The 23318-nt window shown below is 38.6% G+C and overlaps 1 protein-coding gene across 4 annotated transcripts in view; it reads right to left on the reverse strand.

Annotated features, from left to right (window-relative positions):
• The window catches only part of MCCC1 (methylcrotonyl-CoA carboxylase subunit 1), a 58709-nt gene that overhangs the window by 1454 nt on the left and 33937 nt on the right, over positions 1-23318 (reverse strand). For all 4 annotated transcript variants that reach the window (XM_061166660.1, XM_061166661.1, XM_061166662.1 and 1 more), the window contains 7 exons: positions 22277-22460; positions 19059-19168; positions 17408-17624; positions 15002-15088; positions 8351-8400; positions 5272-5409; positions 1501-1608 (listed from right to left, as the gene is read on the reverse strand). In XM_061166660.1, coding sequence (XP_061022643.1) covers positions 1501-1608; positions 5272-5409; positions 8351-8400; positions 15002-15088; positions 17408-17624; positions 19059-19168; positions 22277-22460 — 894 coding nt within the window. The remainder of the gene's footprint in view (positions 1-1500; positions 1609-5271; positions 5410-8350; positions 8401-15001; positions 15089-17407; positions 17625-19058; positions 19169-22276; positions 22461-23318) is intronic.

Consider the following 23318-nt stretch of genomic DNA (forward strand, 5'->3'; position numbering starts at 1 on the left):
TATCGCACACTTGACAGACTACAGTGTAATCATAACTTTTATATGCACCGGGAAACCAAGAAATTCATGTGACTTGCTGTACTGTACTTGGTGGTAGCTGCTGCTGCTGCTAAGTCGCTTCAGTCGTGTCCAACTCTGTGCGACCCCATAGACGGCAGCCCACCAGGCTCCCCCATCTCTGGGATTCTCCAGGCAAGAACACTGGAGTGGGTTGCCATTTCCTTCTCCAGTGCATGAAAGTGAAAAGTGAAAGTGAAGTTGCTCAGTCGTGTCCGACTCTTAGCGACCCCATGGACTGCAGCCCACCAGGCTCCTCCGTCCACGGGATTTTCCAGGCAAGAGTACTGGAGTGGGGTGCCATCGCCTTCTCCGGTACTTGGTGGTAGGGAGCCTCACAAGTAGAGATACTGCAGTATCTCTACAGTGTGCCTGTACTGCACTTAAATGTCTTCATGATAGGCTGAGTGCAGGGTCTTGCCTGGCTTTCTAGTTTTTAGGTTGTCAAAAGAATTAAACTGGAAAAAAAAAAAAAAAAAAAAGAATTAAACTGGTTGGCAACCCAGAAAAAAAAAATCTCTATTTTCCTTTTTTCAAGTATAAATGAAATCATATATACCATATGGTTTTACTATCTTCTTGGTTAACATGGTTTTAAGTAGTTTTTAGAAACATCATACAGTAGAATTAGGTTCTGAAGTCAATGTGTTCAGGCAAAATTGTGAAAAATGAGAAACACGTCTCAAAGCCCCACGATCACCCACTGTTGAATGATAGTTTAGTAGCATTCAATGAAATCAACAATCTGGGTTTAGGCCAGTTATGGGGGAAAAACTTTTTTAATCGTAAAACCTGTGTAGGGATGCCCACATTACGAGAGGCCTGTCGGGCACTGAGACTGAATGAGTGAAAGGCAAGTGCAAGTTCCCCAGTCCACTGCCCTTCTGGGGTGAACATTTCCAGACAGGAGTAGTAGGTGATATTATTCATACTACTTAAGCAGTTGTTTTCTTCTTCTAATTGTTGGTCCCAAGGATTTTTATGACTTAAATGCAGTTGAGGGGACTCTATTGTATGCAAGTATATAAAAGGAGACTACTGATCTACCACCACTGGAAATCATTATCAGTATGGATCTCATATCTGAATATATATACCGCATTCAACAACAAACACATTGTTCTTCACCAATACCTTTCAAATTTGGGATAATGCTTGGTGAATGTTCCATTTTAGTCAACTAAAGACAACCTGGGTTATTTGTACTTTGGTGGAAATTCCCACTTCAAAGAAAAGTGCTTATCATAAATTAGGTAAATTTATGATTCACTGAAGACTGTAATATAGAACTTGAATCTTTGATAGATCTTCTTGTTTTCTTGAAATGGATGCTTTCCGATGAGCAAGATTTAGAGAGGAGGAGAAGGATATATACAACAAAGTTCAACAAAGACATTTATTGGGACTTACTGGACATCATTCTACATACATTTACGTCAATACCTTTTCAATAGTTCCAGTCATAGGAGCTACAGCACCCCCTTGGGTTTCTCCTGAGCTTGCTGAAGACAAGTATCGGGGGACTGGAATGCCAATCTGAATACTTCCATCCTATAAACAGAAATTATATTTACAGGATATATATAGGATATATATTTATAACATAAATTAGAAATGAAATTAAGCTCTTATCACTGTAGTTTGATGAATAGGCCTGAGGTGATGATTATTTTCAAGCTATTTGTTAAATATTAGTCATATTTAATATCAGGGTTCCAACTAGCTTTGTGAAAGTAAAAGTCGCTCAGTTATGTCCAAATCTTTGCAACCCTCCATGGAATTATCCAGGCCAGAATACTGGAGTGGGTATCCTTTCCCTTCTCCAGAGGATCTTCCCAAGACAGGGATCAAACCCAGGTCTCCCACATTGTAGGCGGATTCTTTACCAGCTGAGCCACAAGGGAAGCCCAAGCATACTGGAGCAGGTAGCCTATCACTTCTCTAGCAGATCTTCCTGACCCAGGAATTAAACGGGGATCTCCTGCATTGCAGGCAGATTCTTTACCAACTGAGCTCTTAAGCAAATTACTAAACCCCTTTCAGTCTTGATTTCCACTATAAAGAAGTAATGGCATATATACCACAGAGGGGATTAAAAGAATTAAGTACATAACTGTTGGTAAAAGACAGCCACTGATTACAAGCCAGCTTTAGTAGCATCTCCACTCTCAGGTCCTTAGTCTAAGCCAGCAATTCTTCGTAAGAATTATATATAAAATGTCCTTGATGGTCTCAATAACGTTATGAGGTGGGTATTGTTACTTATTCCTGCTTATAAATGGGAGAACTGAAACCTAGAGAGTTTAACTTGCTCAAGGTCAAGCAGATGCTGGTAGGGCCAGAATGTGAAACCAAACAGATTCACACTTCAGAACTCATCAGTTCAATTCAGTTCAGTCACTCAGTCATGTCCGACTCTTTGCGACCCCATGGACGGCAGCACGCCAGGCCTCCTTGCCCATCACCAACTCCAGAGTTTACTCAAGCTGATGTCCATTGAGTCGGTGATGCCATCCAACCATCTCATCCTCTGTCGTCCCCTTCTCCTCCTGCCTTCAATCTTTCCCAGCATCAGGGTCTTTTCAAATGAGTCACCTCTTTGCATCAGGTGGCCAAAGTTTTGGAGCTTCAGCTTCAGAATCAGTCCTTCCAATGAATATTCAGGACTGACTCCCTTTAGGATGGACTGGTTGGATCTCCTTGCAGTCCAAGGGACTCTCAACAGTCTTCTCCAACACCACAGTTCAAAAGCATCAATTCTTCGGCGCTCAGCTTTCTTTACCGTCCAACTCTCACATCCATACATAACTACTGGAAAAACCATACCCTTGACTAGATGGACCTTTGTTGGCAAAGTAATGTCTCTGCTTCTTATATGCTGTCTAGGTTGGTCATAACTTTTCTTCCAAGGAGCAAGCATCTTTTAATTTCATGGCTGCAGTCACCATCTGCAGTGATTTTGGAGCTCAAAAAATAAGTCTGCCACTGTTTCCATTATTTCACCATCTATCTGCCTTGAAGTGATGGGACTAGATGCCATGATCTTAGTTTTCTGAATGTTGAGCTTTAAGCCGTTTTCACTCTCCTCTTTCACTTTCATCAAGAGGCTCTTTTAAAAAAAAGAAAAAAACAAACAAAAAAAAGAGGCTCTTTAGTTCTGCTTCACTTTCTGCCATAAGGATGGTGTCATCTGCCTGTCTGAGGTTATTGATATTTGTCCCGGTAATCTTGATTCCAGCTTGTGCTTCATCCAGCCCAGCATTTCTCATGATGTACTCTGCATATAAGTTAAATAAGCAGGATGACAATATACAGCCTTGATGTACTCTTTTTCCTATTAGGAACCAGTCTGTTGTTCCATGTCCAGTTCTAACTGTTGCTTCCTGACCTGCATACAGATTTCTCAGGAGGCAGGTCAGGTGGTCTGGTATTCCCATCTCTTTCAGAATTTCCACAGTTTATTGTGATCCACAGTCAAAGGCTTTGGCATAGTCAATAAAGCAGAAGTAGATGTTTATTTTGAACTCTCTTGCTTTTTTGATGATCCAGTGGGTGTTGGCAATTTGATCTCTGATTCCTCTGCCTTTTCTAAATCCAGCTTGAACATCTGGAAGTTCACAGATCACGTTCTGTTGAAGCCTGACTTGGAGAATTTTGAGCATCACTTTGCTAGCGTGTGAGATGAGTGCAATTGTGTGGTAGTTTGAGCATTCTTTGGCATTGCCTTTCTTTGGGATTGGAATGAAAACTGACCTTTTCCAGTCCTGTGGCCACTGCTGAGTTTTCCAAATTTGCTGGCAAATTGAGTGCAACACTTTCACAGCATCATCTTTTAGGATTTGAAATAGCTCAACTGGAATTCCATCACCTCCACTAGCTTTGTTTGTAGTGATGCTTCCTAAGGCCCACTTGACTTCACACTCCAGGATGTCTGGCTCTAGGTGAGTGATCACTCTATCATGGTTATCTGGGTCATGAAGATCTTCTTTGTATAGTTCTTCTGTGTATTCTTGTCACCTCTTCTTAATATTTTCTGCTTCTGTGAGGTCCATACCATATCTGTCCTTTATTGTGCCCATCTTTGCATGAAATATTCCCTTGGTATCTCTAATTTTCTTGAAGAGATCTCTAGTCTTTCCCATTCTGTTGTTTTCCTCTATTTCTTTGCATTGATTGCTGAGGAAGGCTTTCTTATCTCTCCTTGCTATTCTTTGGAACTCTGCATTCAAATAGTATATCTTTCCTTTTCTCCTTTGCTTTTTGCTTCTTTTCTTTTCACAGCTATTTGTAAGGCTTCCTCAGACAACCATTTTGCCTTTTTGCATTTCTTTTTCTTGGGGATGTTCTTGATCACTGCCTCCTGTACAATGTCATGAACCAGAACTCATGCTCTTCACCAATCCACTCTACTGCCTCTGCCATTATACTGTTGTAGCACATAGACTATGGAAAGCAATGCCTGGCAAAATGAGAGCATCCTTGACTCCAAATATACAGTTTAATTACTGGAATACTGAAGGCATCTCATCACAAAGTACTTGGTCTGGAAGATGGTTCTCAAGTGTGAGAAGGCTCTGAAGTGGTCACAGGAAATTTGATAATCCACTGCCTTTCTTCACCCATGCAGAACACTAAGGTCTCCTAACAAGCTCCTAATCATATCCATGCCAAGACTACCTCAACCATCCTTCAACTGCCAAGAGACCACCACTAACCCACATCCACCTCCCCTGTAAGGAACATCTGGTCCACAGACTCCTCCCACAATGGTCACCTCCTCCCAAGTCTCCACGATTCCCAGTGCCAGGAGGACAGTGCTTGGGGGAAGTGTTTAGGGTATTTGAGAATTAAAGGAAGAAATGGATATGTGTCTGTCAGTGAGAATCTGTGAGAACAAATGGGGTGAATGGAGAAATAGGGAGGTAGAAATGTGACAAAGATTCAGACTGAAAGGGAGATAGACAAAAAGTCACAGCAGTGAAAGAAGGACAGGATGTGTTGCTCACCCTCATACCCCTGACTGCACTGTGTGGCATGTAGGGTCTCTGACTAGAGAGTAAAACCATGCCCCCTGCATTGGAAGCACAGAGTCTTAACCACTGGACTGCCAAGGAAGTTCCAAAACAGGATCTTTCTAATTTCTCAGTGGAATACTTCTGGTCAAGCAATTTTCTCCCAAACTCCAATAGTATTATTATAAAACAAAGACATTACCATGGAAAATAGGTAAATAGTGTTTTCCAGGATAATTAGCTTAGTTTTACTAGCAACTCCATTAACAGAAGATTTCAGATAAGTGCAGTCTCCCTCACTGCAAAGATCACCAAGGACATGGAAAGTTTTATCTCCAATCTGAAAAAACAGAAAATTAAGATTCTTAAAGTGAATGAACAACCTTAGAGAATTAAAATCAAAATCAATTCTTTACTGTTAATAGTTTCAAAAGGAAATAGGTAAAAACATTTTTTTAAATCATGCAGGAAATTTCCTAAGATTCATAAACAAAATAGTCTAGAAAGAAACAGCAGTAAGATAATTAAAAGAAAAAAAAAAAGTTATGTAACACATCTATAGTAGCACCATAATGCTACAGATAAAGGTTCCTTTAAGAATAGTAATAAGAAAGTGAAATAGAAATACAAATTAAAGTGAGAAAAATTATTAAAATTCAGTTGAGTATATTATATGTTAATACTCATTTCTGAGTATCCAAAGTCAAATTGAGTTTTACTGTGCAAAAGTTAGTGATGAATAAAGCCACAATCTCATAATTAGATTGATTTCTTTTATCTCATCAACATGGAGATTGAACTTATGGGTTTTCAGTTATGATTTAAGAAGATAAGTTAGCTGGAGATTGAGCACAGTTTTCTTACTCTGAGAGACAGAGTACCAAAGAACAGATTTCACACTTAATCTTTTCAAGGTAGCTGACAAAAGGACATGAAATCATGCTGTTCTAAAGGATGTTTTCTCATTTATATACACAAGAAAAAATTTCCCTTATACACATAAAATTCATTTAAATCTTCTTTATTTTTCAATTCCCCTGTTAGAGTCAGAGTCCTGTGGCTATTCTTTTCAAATATATTATACAGGTTAAAGTGAAATAGGTCACACTGCAGTATTTATACATGGTTCTCATCTATCCTAAGTTAAATATGACATTTCACTCTGCTTTGCAACCTACTAAGACAGCCATTTGAATGTGGAATACTCAGGATATAAAGGTTAGATTGGGAACAGTTTTGTTTAAAGACGTATAGAAGTGCATTCTAAATTTGTTAAGGTAGTTCCACGAGCAGATCAGAACAAATCTGCAATTTACTTTACCATTTACCAAGGGATAAGAAGGGGTCCCTAAACTAGAGGTACCAATATGAATTTCAACTCATATACTTAAGTAGATTTCCCATCATTTGTCTGAATCACAGAGAAGAGAAATCAATGTGTCTCAAAGTGTTGGGGAATCTAAAGAGCATCATCGATAAATTCATTTTGCTGGATTTGAAATCTTTTAGCTCATAGGAACAATGATTTATTCTATTCTCTGAATTTTATACTTACTATAGGAATTTGGTTGAGTTCTCACACTGGTTTTCAATCCTTTTGGCATTTTATTTTGCCAATGTAATGGATTTTTAAAAATCAAGGTCTATCACAAAAATTTTTACTAAAGAGCCTCAAAGTATGACCTGTGGATCCCTTGGGGTCCTCCAAGCCCTTTAAGGAGTTCCACAAGGTCAAACAATTTCTTAATAACATAATATTGTCTTTTTTATACCCTCATTCTCTTACAAGTATATAGTGGAATTTTCTAGAGATTGTAGGACACATGATAATGATATTACTCTGATGGCTAATGGAATGTGTGCTTGGTGATAATCTTTTCTCAGTTTATCCTGCAACTCAACAACAAAAACCCAGCCAGATTTTTTTAGAAAGGCAAATAACTTGAATAGATATTTCTCTAAAGAAGACAAACAAATAGACAATTAGCACATGAAAAGATGCTTAACATCATTAGTCATTATGGAAATACAAATCAAAACTCAAGTAAGATACTACTTCTATACCTTAGGGTTTTTTGTTTTTAATAAAAACAACAACAAAACAAAGTAGCTAGAATATAAGTGTTGGCAAGGAAGGATGTGGAGAAATTGGATTTTTTGTGCACTGCTGATGAGAATGTAAAATGGTATGGACACTATGGAAGAGTATGGTAGTTCCCCCAAAATTAAAAAGAGAATTACCATATGATACAGGAATTCTACTTCTTTGGGTACATGCCTAAAAGAATTGAAAACAGGGTCTCAAAGAGATATTTGTATACAGATGTTCACAGAAGCATTATTTAGAATAGGCAAAACCTGGAGGCAACCCAAGTGTCCACTATTCATCTATGTAATTAGATTGGATAAATAGTGTGATACATACAGACAATGGAATATTATTCAGGCTTAAAAAGAAAGGGAATTTGGATGGATACTACAACAATGGAAGGGCCTCAAAGACATTATGCTAAGTGAAATTAGCTAGTTACAAAAGGAGTAAATGCTGAATGATTCCACTTATATGAGGTACCTAGAGCAGTTCAATCTGCAGAGACAAAGTAGAATGGTGATTGCCAGGGCCCAGGAGGGGTGGGTGGAGAAGGGGGAGTGGACTCTTTTACTGTTTAATTGGTCCATAATTTCAGTTCTGCAGGAGAACAGTTCTGCAGATGGATGGTGGTGATGATTGCACAACAATGTGAATGTATTTAATGCCATTAAATTGCATAAAAATGGTTAAAAAATAACAAATACATATTATGTACATTTTAAAAACATTCATTAAAACAATAACAAATTTTTTTCTCAGTGTAATTTTCTAAATAGTAAATATTACTAGATGTAACTAATACAAACAAAAACTCTTTGGGGAATCTCAATAACTTTTAAGAGTGTACAGAGGTCTTGAGACCAAACATTTGAGAACTGTTGCTTTAGATATAAATACATTCCCATAATTTAGGGGCTTTTTAGGTGTCTTATTCAAATATTATTATCATTATTTTTTTAACCAAGTATTTATTCTTAAGGAAATTACAGCCAAACTGAGTAAATAATCAGAAACTGTATAGGGGATAATTTTTCCAAATTGGTCTGAAATAAAAGCTCATGACATTCTCCTAACTATAGTTATGATAATCAATGGCTTCAAAGAAAGTAGAGAGTGGAAACATACTCTATTCAGTATGAGAGAAATCAGATTCAGCTCTGAGCTGTAGAATAAAACCAAGGAGGCTTACCTGCATGCTATATGATCCATCACGGTTATATGTTACAGCTATGGCTACATCTTTATGGAAAAAGTGGGGAAATTGAAGAAAAGTTAGAAGACATTCATTTATTCAGTAACTGAGGTTCTGAAAATCTCACTTTCAAACTAAGAAAAACTAGTTTTTAGGGATATCAACATCTTTTAACTCTCTGACAATAAAGTTAAAAAAAATTAAAAAATCAGACAGGTTTCAATAAAGGTGAATTGCAAACTTTTCTTGTTTAAAACTGAAGTTTTAACTCTTTTACAGTTACAGGATATTTCAGATATTTCCCCCTCAACAAGAAAGGCTGTAGTGTCATAGTAGAAAATGTAATTAATTGGGAAAGAGAAGTTCTGGCTTAAGGGCCAAATCTGCCATCCATGGTATCATCATCTCTGTGATCCTAAGACATTTTAAAATCCTGCTTTTCTTAAAAGTTATATATGACAAACTCACAGCAAACATTATCCTCAATGGTGAAAAGTTGAAAGCATTTCCCCTAAAGTCAGGAACAAGACAAGGGTGCCCACTCTCACCACTACTATTCAACAGAGTTTTGGAAGTTTTGGCCACAGCAATCAGAGCAGAAAAGGAAATAAAGGAATCCAAATTGGAAAAGAAGAAGTAAAGCTCTCCCTGTTTGCAGATGACATGATCCTCTACATAGAAAATCCTAAAGACTCTACCAGAAAATTACTAGAGCTAATCAATGAATATAGTAAAGTTGCAGGATATAAAATTAACACACAGAAATCCCTTGCATTCCTATACACTAACAATGAGAAAACAGAAAGAGAAATTAAGGAAACAATTCCATTCATCATTGCAATGAAAAGAATAAAATACTTAGGAATATATCTACCTAAAGAAACAAAAGACCTATATATAAAAAAACTATAAAACACTGTGAAAGAAATTAAAGAGGACACAAGTAGATGGAGAAATATACCATGTTCATGGATTGGAAGAATCAATACAGTGAAAATGAGTATACTACCCAAAGCCATCTATAGATTCAATGCAATCCCTATCAAGCTACCAACAGTATTTTTCACAGAACTAGAACAAATAATTTCACAATTTGTACCTCGAAGAGCCAAAGCAATCTTGAGAAAGAAGAATGGAACTGGAGGAAATCAATCTGCCTGACTCTAGGCTATGCTACAAAGCTACAGTCATCAAGACAGTATGGTACTGGCACAAAGACAGAAATATAGATCAATGGAACAAAATAGAAAGCTCAGAGATAAATCCATGCACCTATGGACACCTTATCTTTGAAAAAGGAGGCAAGAATATACAATGGAGAAAAGACAATCTCTTTAACAAGTGGTGCTGGGAAAACTGGTCAACCACTTGTAAAAGAACGAAACTAGAACACTATACACAAAAATAAACTCAAAATGGATTAAAGTTCTAAATGTAAGACCAGAAACTATAAAACTCCTAGAGGAAAACATAGGCAAAACACTCTCTGACATAAATCACAGCAGGATCCTCTATGACTCACCTCCGAGAGTAATGGAAATAAAAGCAAAAATAAACAAATGGGACCTAATTAAACTTAAAAGCTTTTGCACAACGAAGGAAACTATAAGCAAAGTGAAAAGACAGCCTTCAGAATGGGAGAAAACAGCAAAAAAGCAACTGACAATGAATTAATCTCAAAAATATACAAGCAACTCCTGCAGCTCAATTCCAGAAAAATAAACGACCCAATCAAAAAATAGGCCAAAGAACTAAACAGACATTTCTCCAAAGAAGACATACAGATGGCTAACAAACACATGAAAAGATGCTCAACATCACTCATTATCAGAGAAATGCAAAACAAAACCACAATGAGGTACCATCTCACACCAGTCAGAATGGCTGCTATCCAAAAATCTACAAACAATAAATGCTGGAGAGGGTGTGGTGAAAAGGGAACCCTCTTACACTGTTGGTGGGAATGCAAACTAGTACAGCCACTATGGAGAACAGTATGGAGATTCCTTAAAACACTGGAAACAGAACTGCCATATGACCCAGCAATCCCATATGACTCCTGGGCATACACACCAAGGAAACCAGAATTGAAAGAGACACGTGTACCCCAATGTTCATCGCAGCACTGTTTATAATAGCCAGGACATGGAAGCAACCTAGATGTCCATCAGCAGACAAATGGATAAGAAAGCTGTGGTACATATACACAATGGAGTATTACTCAGCCATTAAAAAGAATACATTTGAATCAGTTCTAATGAGGTGGATGAAACTTGAGTCTATTATACAGAGTGAAGTAAGCCAGAAAGAAAAACACCAATACAGTATACTAATGCATATATATGGAATTTAGAAAGATGGTAGTGATAACCCTATATGCGAGACAGCAAAAGAGACATAGATGTACAGAACAGTCTTTTGGACTCTGTGGGAGAAGGTGAGGGTGGGATGATCTGAGAGAATAGCATTGAAACATGTATATTATCATATATGAAAAAAATCGCCAGTCCAGGTTTGATTCATGAGACAGGGTGCTCAGGGCTGGTGCACTGGGATGATCAAGAGGGATGGGATGGGGAGGGAAGTGGGAGGGGGGTTCAGGATGGGGAACACATGTGAACCCATGGCTGATTCAAGTCAATGTATGGCAAAAGTCACTACAATACTGTAAAGTAATTAGCCTCCAATTAAAATAAAATAAAATAAAATAAAATCCTGCTTTTCTGGTCCATTCTGATCCATTAACTGGGTATGAGAATGTAAATGATTAAATGAATGTGAAAGCACTTTATAAACTGTAACAGACTATAGAAATATAACACAAAATATACTTATATCATTATGTGACTAGAGAATAGGTTAAAGACCACCCTAGGAGATGGAAACTTTGTGGGGTAGAGCATGCAGACCAAAGTCATTTCACCTACACCTGACACATTAACCAGCATTCTTGAGGCTCCCAGCTCAAATCTGTTTCCAGCCTTGACCTTCCTACTCCAGAACTCTGGTTAGTCATTCCCAGCAGGATCCTCCACTGGCATCTTAAAGTAAACCTAGTGGGGCCAACAAGTCATCTCCCCCTTCCTCCTGCCTTCCCTCCTGACCTGTGAACTCCATGACTGACATCATTTTTCTCATCATCCAGGTTTATAACCTGTCATTCTTGCCTTATCCTCCTCCTTTGCTTTTCACCTCCAATAGTCACCAAAAAGCTGCCAAGTTCATCCCCCTGAAGACTTGTCCTTTACATTTCTTCCTGTCCATTCCCATCACTCTACTCTAATTCAGGCCCATGGCTTCTGGCCTGGCTGACTTAGAAGGGCCTCCCTCCCTAAATTTCCTGCTTCCTGTCTCAACCGTTCCAGCTGATGTGGCCCAGCATGGCCCCCCAACACTCAAAGTACTTGGCCTGTTATGGAAGGCACCAAACTCCCAGCCTTATTACCCACCATTCTTCTATATAGCCCTGTGTTACAAACAAATGGGAAAATGGGCCAATTCATATTCTCCACATGTGCCTCTGGCCTTCTCCACAATTGTGCATCTTTGCTAATGTGCCTCCTTCCCACTTTGCTGGTCCCCAGCCACACCACCTGAGGCTCCATCTGTCATTCACATCATACTCACAGTCCTTGGGAAAAGTCTGTTTAGGTGGAACAAATCCTCTCTCCTGTGAGTATTTAGACTTCTGCATATAAAGTGCCATTATGATTCTCCCCTCATCCAATTTTACATGACAGTGATTTTTCTCTTTATCAGTTGTTTTTTAAAATTGCAAAAAATATTCACAAAAGTTAAATACTGAGGTATATAAAAAGTGAAAGTCCCCTTTACTGCCCAGATGTACTATTAAACACTTTAATGTGTGAATCCTTGTAGACCTTTTTGAATGCATAAACTTATATTTTTCTTTTATAAAAATAAGATATTGCTATACATATTGTTCAGCAACCAGTTTTTAAAAATTAACATGCGACATACATATCTACTTTGCTCTTTCCATAGTAATGAAGAGATAATTTAATAATAATGATTTTGATGGTGATAGCTACTGTTGACTGCTTGCTCTAGGTCATTCAACGAGCTAAAATGCTTTTATATGTGTTGTCTCATTTAATATACACAACAACCCAAGGAAGCAACTGCCATGAGTATCTCCACTTACAGCTGTGGACACTAGATGCTTAGAGATTGTGACTTTCCAAGGGTCATAGACAAGAGGGGAGCAGAATTCAACCCATAGAATCTGATTCCTGGGCCTGCCGGAATCATCCTGCAGCACTACACCATCCATATTGTCAACATATATAACTTCTCCTTTGCCAAATGGTAAATGTCTTAACATCTTTTTTTACTTCTTTACATTACTCAGAATATTTTGTGTTTTCAAAAACTTTGTACTGAGTGTATGAATGAATGAAAGTTTACCTCCCTATATCTTATCAATATCTTTAAACTTTCTTAAGAGAAAATATATCCAATTACACCAGATCAGTTTTCTTTTAATTTATAAGATATGAAAAGTGTTTAACTGACAGGAATGCCAAAAGAATCATAGTCAAGACATTGCCAGGAAAACTATTTTATACATTATAGAGTAACCAAATTTGTTCCTCTCTCCTCTTGATACTTCTTAACCCCACAAGAGAACCTTAAATATCCTCTTGTAAATTTAATATGTGTTTAATATCCTCTTATATAATTATATAAGGTATTTAAATTTAGCATGGTGCAGTGTTTGGTAAGCACATGTACCCTAGAGTGTGGGTTCAAATTCTGGCTCCACCAATTAATTTTAGTGTGACTTCCAGAAAACTATTCATCTCTCTAAGCTTTGGTTCCCAATTTATAAAGTTGACACTAATAATAACATTGACCTCACTGGCCTATTCTGAAAGCACAAATGAAATAATCCATGGAAAGTGCTTAACAAAGGGCCTGATCTATATCAAACACTCAATAAATCTTAGCTACTATTATTGAGGGTAGGGCAGGGTTCTGTGAAACATGGCCATAATAACAAAGGAAGATTATTTTTCAAGCTCTAAATATTTAAAATGCTGGGTTGTTCTTACTGAGAAGCTGGTTCTCCTTTAGATTCACAAATGCTTTTGGGCCCTTAGACTTCCTGTTTGGAGCATTCTCTTACTCAACCATGGTCACTACTGATTAGCATATATGAGAGACTCAACATAACAGTTCTGCAAGCTGTTATATTCAGACCTGGATTATCATTGAAAAATACTACAAAAAGGATGTAGTGAACATAGCTCATAATGATTTCTCAATTATATATTTATTTTAAAATTGAAATGCAACGTAATTCAAAATACTGCTTAGTAAAGATTCACACCAAGTAATACCATTGGCTCATATGAGTTATAATCACACATGTGATTTTTCTGTTTAATTCAGGTTGAAGAGGCCACTGAAACTTTGCTGCTGATACCTATGTCCAGCACAGGGGAGTCTAGAGTAAGATACTCCCAGATTTTGCTGTTTTTTAGGATGAAATGAATAACTACAACAGCATAAAATGGATAGGTTAACCACTCACAGAAGGCTACTTTATAAGGGATCTTTGCAAATGTTCTTTCCATGTAGTCAGTGCAAATAGGGCAATGACCATCTAGGTTCAGAATGAAAAAATGCCTAAAGAGCTACTTATTAATGAGTGACTGGTATCTACCCAGAGTTGAGGGAAACAAAACCCTATTCTGTCCGAGGAGGAGGGTGCTGTGATGATCTGTTCTACTTGGTAGGCACATTCTGACAGTGGAGCTCCTGCAGTTCAATGAACCTCACACTCAAGCCCTCCCAGCTCTGGCTCTGCACCCCTCTGACTTCCCAGGTGAACTGTCCTGAAACAAAAGAGATATAGCCAGTTGTTGTCATAGGATTCTGGTTCCTCTGGAATACTGTTCCAGCCATAAGTTTACAAACCATCTTCTAGCTTAAGTGTCACTCTTCCAGACTACAGTTACAATAAATCAGACCCCATCCTGGGCCCATCAATTAGTTGGCAATCAAAAATCAATTTTCTACTGGAAAAGTGGTGGAAACAGCACACGGGTCAAGGCCAGAAAGACTGGGTGTCAGTCTTGGCTCTGCTACTTAATAGCCTTGAGTAACTACACCTCCACTGTCTTGGTTTCATCAGCAATAAGTGGGTCTAACAGTGACTCCCCCTCGTTAATGCTGCCTGGTGAGCGGTGGGGTGGGCAATGCTCCTTCCCTAGAGAAGTTTTGGTTATTTTCTTCTTTAAAAGTCATACACACTCATAGAAGAAAAATGGCAGAGCCACGAAAGTACAAAGAAGAGGAGGGAAAGAAGTGCCTCAAATCCCAGCATCCAATGGTAATCTCACTAATGTTTTGTATATTTCATTTCATTTTCCTATGTATGTTTTATGACCTATTTTAAAAAATATTTACCAAGTATAGAACAAGTGTGAAAAAGAAAATAAATATCATTAACTCTACCACCCAGAGCCAATCAATTCTATTATTTTGGCATGCTTCCTTCTAATGTTTAGGCAGGGATCTTAAAAAATGTAATTGATCATGGCCAGGCTGAATTCTTTTTTTTCCAGTAAATGTGATCTATTTCTATGAAGCACATTTCTTTTTTAATAAAACATTACTTACTGTTTTTACCATCCCTAAGAGTCATGTTTCTAGAGTAACAGATATTCAGTCTTCTTCCACTGCTGGATGCAAAAGGAGAGTATTGATCTAGAAAAAATTTAAAATTCAACAACAAATTTATGAACATCAAGCCTACTAACAAAAGAAAACATAAAACAGAGGTCCAATACTGACAGCTCAAATATGCTTTCTTTATTCTATGCAATGCTTTAAATTTAGACACTTTTATTCACATCTCAGGAAATTTTACATGAAAAAAAATCCCAGTTTCTCTTGAAAAATCAGAATATTTACAACCTCAACTTTCCACCTGTGGCAGCATAAACTGCACAGTGGTCACAAGTTTGACAGGGCAAATGCATTCCAGGTCACCCTAATCCTCACTACTCACTAGTTTTCTTTCACCTGGCCTCTTCTGCTCTTTTCTGTTACTGGACTTCCCCTAGAGACTTGTGTGTTCACCCTCTGTTAGACAATCTCCAGGAGCTACGGAGTAGCTAAATTGAAGCAATTTATTCTGCAACTCCTCTCTGGGCTGCTTATAAATTTTAATTTAAAAAAGGAAAGTGAGGGTAAGAGGACACTCCATTCTAAAAAAGCTAAGTCCAGGCTCAGGAATACCAGATGGGGTATAGGTAGATGAATTTATTTAATGTAAAAGGACAAAATGAGGACAGAGAACAAATCTCCAAATATAGCTGTATATTTTAACCTTTCAATATAACTTAAAATTTTACTTATTAATTTATTTATGGCTGTGCTGGGTCTTTATTGCTGTGTGGGCTTTTCTCATAGTGGAGAGCAGGAGCTACTCTCTAGTTGCGGTGGGCGGGCTTCTCATTGTAGTGGCTTCTCTTGTAGAACACAGGGCTCTAGGGTGCAGAGGCTTCAGTAGTTGCAACACACGGGCTTAGGAGCTGCGGCTGCCAGGCTCTAGAGCACAGGCTCAATAGCGGTGGTACACAGGTTTAGTTGTTTCACAGCCTGTGGGATCTTCTTGGACCAAGGATTGAAACTGCGTCTCCTGAATTGGCAGGCAGGTTCTTTACCACTCAGCCACCAGGGAAGTCCTCAATATTACTTTCTTGAATGAATCTAGAAATTAAAGATCCCAATAATAGGATCCTATAAAAATATAACAATCCTAATAATAATGAAGGGATAAATGGATTCAGGTGTTTTTTTTCTTTTTCCTGTTTGCTTCAAAGATCAGACGTAGCCTGAGGAAATATTATGGAGCAAATGTGGGAGAGCTCAGGTTTTGCTCAACCAAGTGGGAAGAACTTCTTAATGGAGAACTGACTTAAACTGTAATTAACTAATGAATTTTCATCATGAATTTCCAGCTTCCTGAGGTGTTAGGAAGATGCTGGGCAACAATTCAGTGGGAACGCTGACGCAGGGATGCACATGTATGGCAGCTAGGATGAATTTCTGTCATAGTCCCAGATTCTATGATATGCTCAGATTCTATGATATGATGAAACACCTGGGTCTCTAGCTAGTCAGAAATTTGATCTCAGAATAGAAAAAGAGAGGAATGGGACTTCCCTGGTGGTCTAGTGGTTCAGAATCTGCCTTGCAATGCAAGACACTCAAGTTTGATCCCTGGTCAGGGAACAAAGATCCCACACACCGCAGAGCAACTAGGTCCAGTTGTGGCAACTATTGAGCCCACACACTCTGGAGCCTGTGTGCCACAACTAGAGAGTCCGTGTACCACAATGAAAGAGCCCATGTGCCACAACTAAAACCTGACTCAGCCAAATAAATAATTAAATATTTTTTAAAAAGAGAGAGCAGAACTAACTTAACAATCAATTATGGGTAACTTAAGGAACTCTGAGCATCTCCAGCGCTCTCTTGTCTCTAGGACCAAGAAAGCTGCTGCAGGTATGGAGGATACAACAGAGCAGGGAGTGGTCAATAAAAGAAGTTGGAAGGAAATAAAAAGTGAATTAGAAAAAACGAAACAAAAAGAAGTTGTAAGGGATATCAGCATGAGATGTGGGGAGAACTAGTGTTTTCTTGAAAATAAGTCCATGTCTATGTTGTTTAGGTGACAGGTTAAGTTACACTGAATGGGTTAAAGCATGCTGTTGGGTGCATCCATATTATGTAAAGAGCTCTACTTGATACTAAAAAACACTTTAGCAGAGGATGGTGTCAATCACTGAAGGAAGAAAAGGGAGGCAGGAGTGGCAACAGAAGAAAGAAAACCGGGAGTTTCTGGTTGCCTAGTGGTTAGGATTCTGGACTTTCACTGCTGTGGCCTGGGTTCAATCCCTGGCTGGAGAATTGAGATCCCATTAGCCATGAGGCATGGCCAAAAAAAAAAAAAAATGCATGTTCAATGATTGTTCATAAAATTTTGCTAAGCAGAAGAAATAGAAAAATATTCCATACCTTGTGTCTGAATTTTGAAAACATCAGACACAGCTTTCTCCTTGAGGATGAGGCCCAGAGCTGCCTGGCATAAAAACTCCTTGGCTGTGTTCTTCCGGTCAGGCAACAGTTCTTTGCGGTGTTGAGGGATGAAATCAGTGTGCACGTTCCCAGCTTCAAATTCCGGGTGGCCAGACAGGCTAACGAGGAAGTCAATGTTGGTATGCAGTCCAACAATCTAGGGAGGGAAAAAATGTGATGTCCCCAGTGAGTGGAGAAAAAAACACACTCAGGAAAACATTTCTATGGCATCAGCTCTTTCTACTAAGTATTTTCGACCATGACTAACTCTCAGGAAAAATAAAACAAATTCATTTCACCATCATTAAGCATTTGCACTTCACATTACATTAATTTACTATGACAAACAGGATGTAGGAAATGGTGTTGGGGAGGTAGTGTGGAGATGTTTAATTGACTTAGGTTAGGAGAGCAAGTAAACATTAAGAAACTAAATGAGATTTACATGCAAGATACTGAAGACTTGCTTCTCAGAACACTCCCATGAACGAGGAAGACTGCAGACAGAACAGGATTGCGACACACGGGAGGGGTATGACCCAAAAAGAGCTTCTTCTGAACACTAAAATTCAACTTGTACACACTGATATAAAAATAAGAAAAGGTATAGAATTAACCCAAATCCACCCAATAAATGGGATCTGGGACAAAACCAGCTGTCTGAGCTCTTAGGTTCATTCATTCATTTTCTCATTCATCCATTTATTTAATAGCCATTTACTGAGAGCCTTTTAGGTGCCAGGCTCTGACCCCAGTACTGGGGACACAGTGAGGAACAGAACAAAGTCCTTGCCATCACAAAGCTTACATCAAGGGACAAATAACAATATCTATAAATAAATATCTAATATAATGTCAGATGATATGAAGAAAAATAAGGCTGGCTAAAGGAACAGAGAGCAGCAAAGGGTCCTGTGAGGAGGTCTGGGAAGGACTCGAAGGATCACGGTGAGCAGGGCTGAGGGCGGTGAGGAGGGAATCACGGGGGGCAAGAAAATTCTGGAGGGAGAAAGGGAACATGTGGCTCCATGCTGGGTGTGTCAAAGGAGTCACAAGGAGGCCAGTGTGGGTGGAGCCACAGAAACTGAAGGTTTGATCAAATTCACAAAATATAGTAACTTGAATATCATGGGTTAATAAGAAATCCTTCTATGACACTAAATCAGTATGGTATGGGACTTAATGGCACCAAGGAAATGCATAGCTACAGAAAAGCAACAAACTCTTTCAAATGGATAAAACTGAACATAATTATTTTCCTTGGCAGAAAATAACATCAGAGGATTGGCCACACTTGTGTTGCTGGCCTCATCTACAGGTTGAATAGAAATTTCACATCGAATCCCACCGAGGTTAACACTGATGCTAATAGTTTTAGTCCTGCAATCTTTCCTTTCTAGTTGAAATCAAGAAGTCTTTAAACTCTATTCTGACCCATGGGAAATCCTCCCATGTGAAATAATTTTGTTGTGACATATGGGTAATTGGTGGAAATAAGTTGACAAGGACAAAGGTCGACCAGTCGTAACGGACACGCTTGGCTGTAGAGATCCAGAGATCATCAGGGTCACTAACAGGGCCGCACACTCACACTGTACTGTCGAAGGCTGTACTTCAGTTTCGTCAAGGCTGCCTGGCGATCAGCAGCCCACACAACCAGCTTTGCAATCATGGGGTCGTAATGCACTGAAACTTCATCTCCTGAAGTTGAAAAACCACAGAAACTAAAGTTAAAACTTAAAAGAGAGAAAATATGATAAGCAAGACATTCTCCTGGGGCTTTCTGTATATTTCACACTTAATCCTCATGACAGATATCATTACCACCACTTTATTCACGAGGAGCTGAGGCTCAAAGGGATTTAAAAACAGAAGTTGAAGGAGGATATGGCTATCCAAGAGCACCATGCCCCAAAAGCTATCCCATGACACATAGGCTGGTTTGCCCCATCCTAACTTCTTCTGAATCTTCTTGTCCCTTCTTATTTTGGAAGTCAGTGAAAACCCTCATATCACAATCACTTCTGTCCTTAGCGTTTCCTTGCCTCCAGCCCCTCAGTTTCCTCATCAGAAAAATAAAGAAAATAATTCCTCTATTCTATATGCTTGCTGGGAGGATTGACAATCAAGTGCCAAATGCCATACCTGGCAGAGCTGATAAACAGCAGCTATCATTACTGTGTCAGAGTCTCAGAGAACAAGAAACTGAACTATGCACATCTCACTGGTTAGAAATGGTCCAAGTCAAAAGGATGAGGTATATTACAAAGAATACTATTCAGAGACGTTTTTGTGATTTTTGGCAGATCACTTGACCCCTCTGAATCCCAGAGTCTTCATCTATACAATCAAGAGGTTAGATTACACTCCCTTATCCACCCATCCATCCATCCACCAATACATACCAAACACCTTCTAGGCCTCAGTTTGAGCAAAGCCCTGAAAATATAACATAGAAGACCTAGTTCCTCTTGTAAGACTCCCAGTCTAATGGAGAAATTAGACAAGGAGCAAGAGATCGTCACGAGATGATATAAAGGGGGAATGCCAAGGAATACACAAGGGGACACAAAAGAGGGTTGGGGAAAGCTTCCTGCACTCAATTATCCTTCGCAGTGTCAGGATGAATCGGGGAGTCTGTCTGAGAATTATATCTGTTATCCTTTGAGCACTTTTATTAAATTATATGGCAAGTTTTGCTTGCCTTAAATTCCTTTTCTTTCCTATTGCAAGTTCCCTCTTCTCTCTGAAGTTTCACTGATATGCTAAAAAATTTACTGACTACCAAACTTGCTGTAGGTTATCCAGAGCTCTCAAAATGCTGCCAGTTTATTGTTGTAGTTATTGTTCAGTCACCAAGTCATATCTGACTCTGCAACCCCATTGACTGCAGCATGCCAGGCTTCCCTGTCCTTCACTATCTCCTGGAGGTTGCTCAGACCCATGTCCATTGAGTTGGTGACGCCATCCAACAATCTCATCCTCTGACACCCCTTTCTCCTCCTGCCCTCAATCTTTCCCAGTATCATAGTCTTTTCCAATGAGTCAGGTCCTTGCATTTGGTGCCTGAAGTACTGCAGCTTCAGCATCAGTCCTTCCAATGAATATTAAGGGTTGATTTCCTTCAGGATTGATTGGTTTGATCTCCTCGCTGTCCAAAGGACTCTCAAGGGTCTTCACCACCATAATTTGAAAGCATCAATTCTTTGGCACTCAGCCTTCTTTACGATCCAACTCTGACATCCATACATGAATACTGGAAAGACCACAGCTTTGACTAATATGGACTTTTGTCAGCAAAGTGATGTCTCTGCTTTTTAAAATGCTGTCTAGATTTGTCATTTCCAAAGAGCAAGTGTTTTTTAATTTCATGGCTACAGTCACCATCTGCAGTGATTTTGGAGCCCCCCAAAATAAAATCTGCCACTGTTTCCACTTTTTTCCCCATCTACTTGCCATAAAGTGATGGGACCAGTTGCCATGATCTTTGATTTCTGAATGCTGAGTTTTAAGCCATTTTTTAATTCTCTGCTTTCACCCTCATCAAGAGGCTCTTTAGTTCCTTTCCACTTTCTGCCATTAGAGGGGTAGCACCTGCAATTTATTGTTAAGAAGTCCTAATTCCTCGTTTTGGCTTTCTAGACCCTATACGATTTGCTCTTATTCTATATCTCCAGCCACGTCTCCAATTACTCACCACCCTGAATCCTCTTCTCCAGCCACATATTCTCTCAGTTCTTTAAACACACCTTTTGTTAAATCCTGTTTTCTTCACTTTTCTGTATGCTTTTAAATATGCCTCTTCAAATTCACTCTAGACTTCCTCTTAGAAACATGTCCCGATTACACCAGCCTAACATAAGTGCTATTCCTGAGAATTTCTATATTTTATCACTTACCATCTGTATAACTTCTCTGGCAACTAAAGTTAAGGTGGCAATAGATGGTAGTGGCTCAGATCATAGATCCTGGAGCCAGAATGCCTGAGTCTAAATCTTGGCTCCAGTGGTGACCTTGGAGAAGTCACTTCTCTGTGCCCTGGCTTCCCCATCTGGAAAATGGAGGTGATCATAGGGTAGTAAAGGAGCCCATGTAGAAAAACACCTAGAACAGTACCTGTACATAGTAAGTGCTAAATAACTGTTATGACCATGGTTATTAATCATATGTGAATTGTACTAGCTCTTGCATTATTATTTTTAACTTTTTAAAATTACTGCTTAGCTTGCACTAGGTTTATTAATTTTTCAGTTTGACTTTTAGTACCTTGAAGGCAGAGTGCCTTGGGCATAGCAGATATCAGTCACCTTAAATTATATTTGGAACTAGGCAAAATAAAAATATAAAACAATACCAGAAAAATATTTGTTGCTTAGGTTTGACTAAGTGCTGCTGCATTTCAAAAAAGACTGCAGTACTGCTTAAAAATATTAGTTCTTCTTTTTAAAAAAAATAAATATGTTTAGCCATCTGTTTTATTTTTATTTTTTATTTTATTCTTCATAATCAGCTGCAATGGGTCTTAGTTGCAGTATGCAGGATCTAGTTCTCCAACCAGGGATCAAACCCCAGTCCCCTGCATTGGGAACTTAAAGTCTTAGCCACTGGACCACCAGGGAAGCCCCAATACTAGTTATTCTTTAAAAATGACTATTCCAAAAGGAAAAGATTACTGAGAAATCAAAGAAATCCTTCATTTTGAAAACATACTAGATACATCCATAAGACACAGGAAAAGACCCTATCCAAAACCAATAATGTACCAAAAAATTTTAACCACTGAGACTTTGTCCTTTAATTTCACTTTACCTTGCCGTACTCCAGTTTCGATCCTAGTGGTAAGGTCTGCTCGAGGGGTGGAGAGATGCACTAGTGGTCCGGCCCCCGGCATGAAGTTATTGTTAGGATCTTCTGCATATATTCTAGCTTCAAAGGCATGGCCCCGCAGAGTTATTTCTTCCTGGCTCAAAGGAATCTTCTCTCCTGCTGCAATCTGGTAAAAGAAGAGTATGTGCTTCTCATGAAAATCCACCTGATGGCAGCTATGAGACTGCATAAATGGTCTTGCCTTTTTCTACGTAAAGTGGACATTTGGACTTTATAATGAAACCAATTAAAAACTCTTATTTTGTCCACCCACTTGGGTATTAGGCAAAAGCAAAAATAGATTAAAAAAACAGATGCAGCCTGGAAATATTGCATTAATTACAATGGGTCTCTACAATTTTTAAATAGAGAAAACAGGCAAACTGATGACTAAGTTATAAGTATCAGTATCAGTGCTTTATCAATATAATGAAAACTAAAATTTCTTACTGGCAAGATAGTCTTAGTTTTCACTTAAAATATTAGCACTCAGTTACCCTGTCAATATTTTCTTATAGTAAACTGTTAGTTCGTGTTTAGGACTATATTCATAGCTATGGCTAAAGTATGGCATTCATCATCTTTGTTATCTTCACCACCAAGTGATCAAGCAAAACAGGCAGGGGAACACGATGCTTTTAAATTTTGTTATTTTACATATATTGCAGGACATCAGATTATAAACAGGATAATCGGCATTGTTAATCACTACTCTAATTATTATTATTTTGGCTCTTATATACCGATACAACAAAACTCTCTCTTCAGCTAGAATAATTTGGAAAAGGCTATTGGAGGGCACACTGTCACTCTTCACTCTCCCCTTGAGTTTTCCTCCAAGATGAGGAAATGACAAATTGAAACGGCAAAAGATACAGGGAAAAACTCTAGTAACTCAGCAGCACACTGCACTCGATAGGTCAGCATAAAACAAGCAAAGCTTTCATCTCTCAAAATCTGTAAGTAAGAAAAATCAGGAACTACA

This window comes from Dama dama, chromosome 19 (genome assembly GCF_033118175.1).
Source record: "Dama dama isolate Ldn47 chromosome 19, ASM3311817v1, whole genome shotgun sequence".
Taxonomy (NCBI): domain Eukaryota; kingdom Metazoa; phylum Chordata; class Mammalia; order Artiodactyla; family Cervidae; genus Dama; species Dama dama.